This window comes from Ascidiella aspersa, chromosome 3 (assembly GCF_963924565.1).
Source record: "Ascidiella aspersa chromosome 3, kaAscAspe10.2, whole genome shotgun sequence".
Classification (NCBI taxonomy): domain Eukaryota; kingdom Metazoa; phylum Chordata; class Ascidiacea; order Phlebobranchia; family Ascidiidae; genus Ascidiella; species Ascidiella aspersa.
Genome location: NC_139449.1, coordinates 22,959,624 through 22,968,000, shown reverse-complemented (window position 1 = coordinate 22,968,000; position 8,377 = coordinate 22,959,624). Strand labels below are relative to the sequence as shown.

General features: G+C 41.8%; 1 protein-coding gene across 1 annotated transcript; it reads left to right on the top strand.

Annotated features, from left to right (window-relative positions):
- The first annotated feature begins 864 nt into the window (after positions 1-864).
- On the top strand, positions 865-8,374 carry LOC146160922 (uncharacterized). Its single transcript, XM_083384003.1, has 8 exons — positions 865-1,455; positions 3,725-4,308; positions 4,675-4,879; positions 5,261-5,452; positions 5,600-5,713; positions 5,845-5,993; positions 6,172-6,434; positions 6,604-8,374. The coding sequence occupies exons 1-8, from the start codon at positions 1,270-1,272 to the stop codon at positions 7,044-7,046; spliced, it is 2,136 nt and encodes a 711-aa protein (XP_083240129.1). The 5' UTR covers positions 865-1,269; the 3' UTR covers positions 7,047-8,374.
- The last annotated feature ends 3 nt before the right edge of the window (positions 8,375-8,377 follow it).

The window sequence follows — 8,377 nt, the reverse complement described above, 5'->3', positions numbered from 1 at the left end:
GGATCACAAAATGTAAAAATAGCTATCATTCAGCGGTAATTCGCTCTTTCAAGTTCAGTCTGGCGTTAATTTCTTGGGGAGCGGGCCCTTTAAAAAGGACCTCAGAGAAAAAGTACGATGTAATAGTAAGTCGCAAAGCAAGGATACGCCCTACTTGCCACCTTTGCCATTATGTATTGTTCGAATTCGACGTTTTACCATCAGAACTTCGTCGCAATATGTAGGTCGACGTTACTTGAATAAGGCGATTTGAAATCGATTTCTAATAGTATGGTGCAATGAACCTATATTAGCGTATTCAATTTTTGCAACATAAAGAATAAGCGAACAGCTAGAAGGTATGAAATCATCTCACGTTTCCACTACAACAACGAACGGATGATTTTACAGTAGAATGACATCAAAGGTTCCTCCGCATAATTGAACAGCGAAAGCAGCAGACCAGCAAAAAATACCTGAAATCGGATTTATTTGAAGCTTTTTCTGTGATCGACAATCGCTTCTTATCATCGCGAAACTTTTCTGTAAAGGAAGCCGACGCTCTGTTTCGTTGAACACAATCAACTTGTTTAGTTACGATGCCGCTGCGGCCCCCGAGGATGAAGGCACCACTGACTTTCGTGTCGTGTGTCAGAACACGAGGCGACTTCTATTTCCCTTTAATGACAAAGCGGGGCGATTCTGGCGGGGATCCTTTTTTCTTTAGAAGTCGTCCCGTCGTCGTCGCTGAGTGGAAAACGCATTCGCACGACCCTCCTTTTGTTTTAAAAGTCTACGGGATTGAGTTGAGCATTTGGGGGCGACGTGTTTGTAACGAGTCTTTAGAGTATGTTTCCGCAATAGATGTTATCCTTTGTACGACAATTTTGGTTGTGAGCTATGTTTTGTTGTCAGAACGGAATATTGTTCGTTCTCCATGGTTGATTGTTACTGATTAAGTTTTTAGAGAAAATTTAAACTGTTCATTTTCTATGTGGGTTGTCAGTAAAGCTAGGTATATAGAAAAGGGATATGTCGCTACATTACACAGCATTAAAGGAATTATTTTAAAGTTATCACCAAAAGCAACGCTGTAATATTATTATGCTGTACTTCAAACAGTGAGAATAAACTAGGCCGAATTTGTATTGAAAGGTATTTTATTGGCATAACCTAAAAATGTTGCAAAGATTTCTGCCGTCGTTGTCAAATGTTTTACTATTTTATCACTATATCGTTGCAGAGATAGACCAAATAAAAGCGACGTAGATACGACAGTGCAATAGTTGAATGTGCGCTAAAAGCAAGACCTGGCCGATAAAACGCGAAGCAAAAAATTGGTCACATGAAGCGGCCAAAGGCCACGGAAAACAAAAAGTGCGGATCATGGATTTAACTCGCGGCGAAATAACGCTGGACGCAATTCACAAGTCCGTGGAGTCGGCACTTTCCAACATCAAGTCGCAACACAAAGAGGTAAGCAGATAAATATACGGAAGATATCTGGAAAATGATATGTTAACATAAATAATATATACTCAAATTCAGCTGTGTCTCGGGTTTAAATAAGTAAAGAAATCGTAGAAATGGAAATAAGGTTTTAAGAACATCGTTATGCAAATCCACGCGGTAAATCTGTCATGTTTAATTTGTGTTATTAAACAACGTATAGCAGCTGGTCTGCCCAGAAGGTGTCGCAGACATTTTAACCAATGTAAAATTTAATATACATTTCCCCTTATGATGTTTGGCAATAGGCAACAAGTGATTGCATATAAATTAACTGAATTGCACGCGGAATAACCAAACTTGCGTTCGATAAGGAAAGTGGCGTTAATGATGATGTGTTGTTAATTAAACGTCGACCATTATGTGCTTTTCCCACAGTGACAATGTTGCCGTATCGCCAAAGGTACTTGCACATTGTTTGTCACTCAATCCACTGTTTATCTTAGCGTGTTTGATTGGCGCCTTATCATCGACGGCTCTTGCTTAATTCAACAGTAGCGCTGGTGGTAAACGTGCTGATCGCGGGAGAGCGCACAGCCCCTTATTTTGCATGCGGAATGCCTTCGTGCGACTGTTAAGTTTTAAACAAACCCGCGAGATCCAAATACAGAAGCTACAACGAGCAAAGTTCAAATTAGCAAAGCAAATACTGAGAAGTGAGAAAACACGTTACGCGCGTTGTACGATGGTAAAAATAACTGCCCTCTAATCCACAGTAGGTCGGACTCTGGTGGGTTATTTGCTCGAAGTGGTGAGAACAAATGCATGTGTCGCGCTAAATTGGCCTAACAACAAAAAACACTCCCCCGGGTAAAACGGCGCAGCTGTCGCGATCGGGCGCACCTGTTATGTTACTATTCAGCGTCGCCGAACTCCACAAAGGTATCGCTTAGCGGCATTGCTACAAATCGTTGTACAAGACGACTGCTGCCGCGGCGACTCCATTGCGACACGCTCCGCTCAAATGCCTCCCCATGGCGCCTAAAATTAGAAGTTGACGTGTCGCGGTCATAAGGGCGTGGAAAGCGGAAGGGGAGTCGCCGCAATGGTCTTGCCATTAATGCAGCGCATGTTGAGCCGTCGAAGTCAAAGGCAACTGCGCTGTGTTGCGTTGCGAAGCACCCCCCCGGCCACCTGCTCGCCTTTTCATTCGTCTTGTTGGCCGCGATGTGCACGATTTAGTCCCAAAGCCTAGTATTTAACTTTCAGGGTTAGTCTCCTTTGAGGGCGTGGATAGCATTAATGTAGAAACGCCGGGATAACCTGAATCTTGTTTTGAATAATAAATAGGTTCCCTTCACGTGAAGGAGACCCCTTAGCGGTTACCTATAGCTTTGTCGACATTTTCTTAACATGCCTGTTCAGGGCCGACAGTTTAACTTTGCAGCCATAGATCTATCTATTATTTAGTAAACAAATATCCTTATCTGCGACTTATATTTACAGAATTGGTAACTAAAATGTTAAAACGACTATTAACCCTTGATTAGGTCCGGTTAAACATTTCAAATTGTTGCAAAAAAGTTTACAAAATGTTTGTTACGATATTGTACCTCCTAAAATATCCCTCCACGAAATAGATTAAAAAGAAACGCAGTATTTCATAAACTGCCCATGTACGTTTTTGAAGATATTTGACGTTATTCATCTCTTTCCTAAAGTTTAACGATCTACTGCTCAATAAAGTTTGCGCCATTCAATTCAATTAAACCACAAACGTTTTCAACATTATTGGGTAAAGTTCTTAAACAAAGGTAAGAAGGATTTTCTTAGAAAATTTAATCCCTCCTTCTACGTCATGCCCAACCAAGTTTATTTGTTGAAAAAACAAAATCGAACGCATTAAATAATTCATAGCCCTAAATCAATGCCTTAACACAGCATGGCGAGCCGCACGAACCAAAGGCACAGCCGAAGTAGATGTGCTTTGCATTCGACCAATCACCTCCTGGAAAAGGTTCTTCGCGGTTTCTGGTACCGTAGCAAAATTCCAAAATAATTGCCTAAAACCTTAATCGTTGTTATTTGCGTTCTGTGTTGTGATGACTCTTTTCCTCCTAAAAAGTCGGCGAAATTTATGCAGTTTTGCAAAAAAACCACGGACAACGGAAAACAAAGCCACGGTCAAATTAAAGTTAAATTGCAGCCAGTTTTTTAATCTAATGGAAATACGATAAACGGAACGATATCCGAGCCTCCTAAGTTTCGATGGTGCAACAAAACTTTTTCTTCGCAGATTGCCGATTCGGCATGCGACGTCAAGCAACTGGCCGAGTTGGCCGCGCACACTTGCGAACCCATCAGCGACACCGTGCGGAAACACGCGGCGCCGAGCCTCAACGCACTGCGCCTCATGCTCACACTGCACGAGTCCGTGGTCCGCGCCGCCATCACCGGGTGCACGCGCAGCGAGTCCATCTCGCGACTTGGCCAGGAAGCCGAAGACGCCCAGCGCAACGTCAGGAACGCCGGCGTCTGCACACTGCCGTCAGTCTTTCAGCAGCAAGTGCATATTCAGAAGCAGCGTTCGCCCCTTCCCCTTGCCGTCCGCTACCCACCGATCACCAACGTTTCGTTGTCGCCTTCTGCCTCCCGCGGCAGCGCCAGGTTAGCGTCGCCGCTGCGCCGTAGGACTTCGCCACCGTCGCAACCCGCATTCGCCGATGGTGATGACGTGGCTGTGAGCGAACGTCACGACCGGTTACGTCGCTTCGTCGATGACGTGGATCGACACGTGCGCACTTTGCAAAACACGCTGTCCACCTTCTCTCAGCGTGTGCTAGTGCCCTTACAAACCTTCTGCAAGCAGCAGCGGACAAGGTCAGTCAGCATTTTCTATAGTTGTGTTTGTTTTCTAATCGTGATGAAACGATCGAGTATGTTAATCTTTTTAACAACAGCGTCAACGATTTTTGTGACTAGTCTCTTTGAAAAATGAATTCGTATTTATACTAACTGCTAAAATTTTTTTTATACTAAAAGCTAAAATTAAGTATCCAACTCAAACACGCCCATACCATCAACTGACCTACAGTATTAGTCCTTAACATACTCAACCTCACTAAGTCGAAATCGCCCGAAAGTTTCTCTACATGAGCACAACCGTTATAGTGTGTAATGGTTGTCACGCCTTCCCCGACTGAGTCGGACCAAAATCAGGCTTACTTACATTTCTCTACGTTACAGCATGTCTAAAGGTCAACAACAGCGGGCTAACAAAGATAGGGCCAAGGAGAACACGGCGGAAGACCTTGACAAAAACCCGGTCTGCGATCTGCACCAGATCGAGTTCGCCATTGTCCAAACCCTAAACCAGATCCGCCAGCTTCTGTGGCCTCCTCAAGACAGTATTGACGTCGCGATCTTTTCAAACCACGGCGTGTCCAAGAAGGTAAGGCGGCAGAACATGATTTGGCAACTAAAACAAGTGATGTGCAAACAGTATTTCAACTTTCAGAGGTATTTAACTTTTCTTTAATAAATAACCGCCTTTAAAGATTTAAAGGAAAAGTATTGTGTCATTTAAAATTTTAAAATATTTTTTATACAGTCGATTTATTATTTTCAAAAATATTACCGCAAATAATATCCCTGGAGACTATAATACGGAAAACAACCCCGCACGTCGATAGTTTCTGAAAAGTTGCTTTTGAGTGTTTTTATTTTATTTATAAGTTATAATGACAATTTTTTCTATAATAAAGGTTTTTTGCCAAAACTTAACCAAATATGCTATTTAGTTTTGCTCATCAGTCCTTGTTAACAATCTCAGGTCGCGGATTTGGTCGATTGTGATAGATTTGCTATCTTGCGCCTTCTACCGGACGTTTTGACTAAATTCAATGACGTAACGGACAAGTCGAACTTCTGGTTAAAACGCGACGTCCTCGACACGAGACAGGCAAAATCTGGACTTCACAGAGCTCACAGAAGATATATCAAAACCGAGAGGCTTTGGCAAGAGGTATTGTTGTGCTCTGTTATACAATTTATGTAAATACTGGCTCCAAAAGTGAGGAAAGTTAGAAATCAACAGTGATTATACCATATTGGCGGTAAACTTAGGTAGCTTCATGTACTGGCCTTTTAGCGATTTTATATTTTTAAACAGGCGAGACAGCAACACCGGCAACTTCTCAGCGAATTGGAACACATGATCTCAGAAGTTCACACCAACTCCACTCGTCTGGAAACATTGGAGCACGACATCGACATAATGCGAGAAGTGAGAGCAGTTTAAATAAGTGTAATTTTACTCACTCTGTTTAACTTCTTACAGTAGTTAATTGAGTACTCTTATTAACTGTCATCCTGCTCTTAAAGTCCGTCGGTTTAACTCGTTACTTGGTGTTTTAGGATTTGGAGCGATCCCAGGACCAACGAAAAACGCTGGAGATTACTTTGCGCAGAACGTCGGAAAATGTAGACCACTTGAGGGCGCGTCATCGAGCGTTACGCAAACGAATAATAATGCTTGGGACCAAAATCGAACAACGCGACAGAAAGTAAGCAAATTTGACAGTACTTGATTTGTGTATTTTAGACCAACAACAGGCAATTAACATATCTCTAAAACTACTTTCTTTCTTCACCACAACGTTTTATGCCGACACAATACAGATTGAACAAATCATTGTAAATAAAATTTTAGAAAATTGTATATATAAGTATTTTTTTTCGTAGCTACGAGTTCATGGAGTCCCGGGTTCGATCCCAACGAGCGGATCTTGATGCTATGCAAGAAAAAGTGAGGATAAGCGAAGAATACGCCGCGTCCTTACAAGAGAAAATGGAAAGGTTCTACAACAGCAGAGCTGCCTGGAACAAACGTTACCTGGAGAAATCCGATCCCGAAATCCTACGAAATCGACTGCAATCTGTGCAACTACGAATCCCGCTACCCGCCGTCAGAGAGAAGACATTCGTCCTCAAATCTCGGCTAGACAGTACGTAGTTTTAAGTTATATAATACAGTTTACTTGCAATTTTTTCTGTCCCATAATGATATTCAAATCTGTAAACTTGTGTTTTAAGGTTTCATTGGTAAAATACTCATGCAAAAATATATACCAATAGCCCATAGGAATATAAACATATACCCGAATTTCCTCACAGACTTGCGTGAGGCATTCGCGTACATCGAGGGTGGACTTGAAGACAACGGCGTGCACTGGACCACACTCTGCCAGCACCTGCAGTGGCCAGAGCAAGTGGTCTCAAATCTCGCCCTGCCCGACATTAAGACCCGGGCACCTCAAGCATCTCCAGCTCCACCCGCTAAGGACCTCACTGACAGCGACGACTCATCATCGACGTCATCGGCGTCGTCGACATCCGCCGGCAAGTCACCGGTGCGGAACGAGTGGCGCAACGCGCAAAGGATAATCAGCTACGTGGAGCGGCGCTACCCCAAGGAGCCGGCTCGCCAGCGATCGTTCATGTTGCGAATGTGGCTGACGTGCAATGGCCAGCAGGCCAATATCGAACAGCTGATCGCCGCTTTGCAGGCTTCCAAAGTGCCCGACGTGGCCGCCTACATCCAGCGCCTGGTTCGATGAAAATTTAATTTTTTTTGTTTTGCTGCTTTTTGTTCATACTTTATTTGTCGTTTGCAAAAATGCCTGCCCTGTAGTTTCAAAAAGTCGGATGAATTGAATAAAGATTCCGGCTTTGTAATATATGGTATTTTCTTCTCTATATAACTTATTATTCAGGGTGCAAGATGTGTTTGTAAGATGTAATGACTTTACAATACAAGTTTTTTTGTCAGTAGATCGCTGTATTTTTATCCACAGTCAACCTTATTTATATCAAATCTTACCAGTAGACGATATCTCCATAAAATCAAATGTCTTCCAACTTTTGCTTTCAATCATTTAAACTTGAACAACATGTAGCCTTTTATTTTTTTTATGCCGTACTATTATAGTGTTCTTGATTCGTTGTGGTGTGCTCATACTGTGTAAACGATAATGTGCTTGTGAGCTTGCCCACGTTTTATTCTTTGTGAAAGAAAAAGTAGAAGGCCATTCTACCTTAAATTCAAACTACAAAACTCTGATCTAACCGCCAACATCTTGGTTGACCCCTCCTAAATGTTTAAATGGTTCTTCTTGCTAACTTGATTCTAGGTTCATTGGGCATGCGCTGCCTCAAAAATCAAGCGTAATATATCATACACCCATGTTAAAAGAATCTGTTTTTTGTTTTGTTATCGTGATCAAATACCATCGAATTTGTTCGGAAACAGCCACATATGCAGAAAGGCTGCTACTTGTAAACTGAAATTTTAACTTGCGATATTGAGCCATAAAGTAGCGTTTATCTAAATCATATTCACCACTATGCTTTGATTTTGGTACGTCAATCAACCTGCTATGATATTAGTAAGCGCGCAATCATATTAACGACGGTGTCAAAATTTGAAATTTCCTCGTCGTATAGAATAAGAACTGCTATTAGTGTCTATTATTATTATTCAACCTGCTGCCAATTAATCGAAGTTGTCGTCCAATCGTAAAATACCCTTAGTGCAATTTGCATACAACCTGCCGTCCACCAAATGGCGTGTAGTAGTTTGCGCCGTCCACTGCTTGACCTTGAATCGAGGTGTTTACAATATTTTCTACCGCGAGTGTTTATGTCCAGTAGAAACCTGGTATCAAGTCATAGCCTAAGTGTTGTCATCTTAATTACGTAAAAAAAATAGATTTTTTAACAATATTTATTAAGTTTAAAAGTAATAAAAATAAAATATACTGGACGGAAAGCTTACTTGCTGTTGTTGTTGTTCTTTTTTGATTACTGTTATGTGTGAGAAATGTTTGCAACATTGGTGATAAAAGTTTGACGTTTGCCATGCAATCGTGTCAATAAATCTTAATTAGTT

Excerpts from the sequence above, each read along its gene's own strand:
- LOC146160922 (XM_083384003.1), top strand. The coding sequence starts at position 1,270 with ATGTGCGCTAAAAGCAAGACCTGGCCGATAAAACGCGAAGCAAAAAAT. Across the intron at positions 5,453-5,599 it reads CCGAGAGGCTTTGGCAAGAG|GCGAGACAGCAACACCGGCA; the intron begins GTATTGTTGTGC and ends ATTTTTAAACAG. Across the intron at positions 5,994-6,171 it reads ATCGAACAACGCGACAGAAA|CTACGAGTTCATGGAGTCCC; the intron begins GTAAGCAAATTT and ends TTTTTTTCGTAG.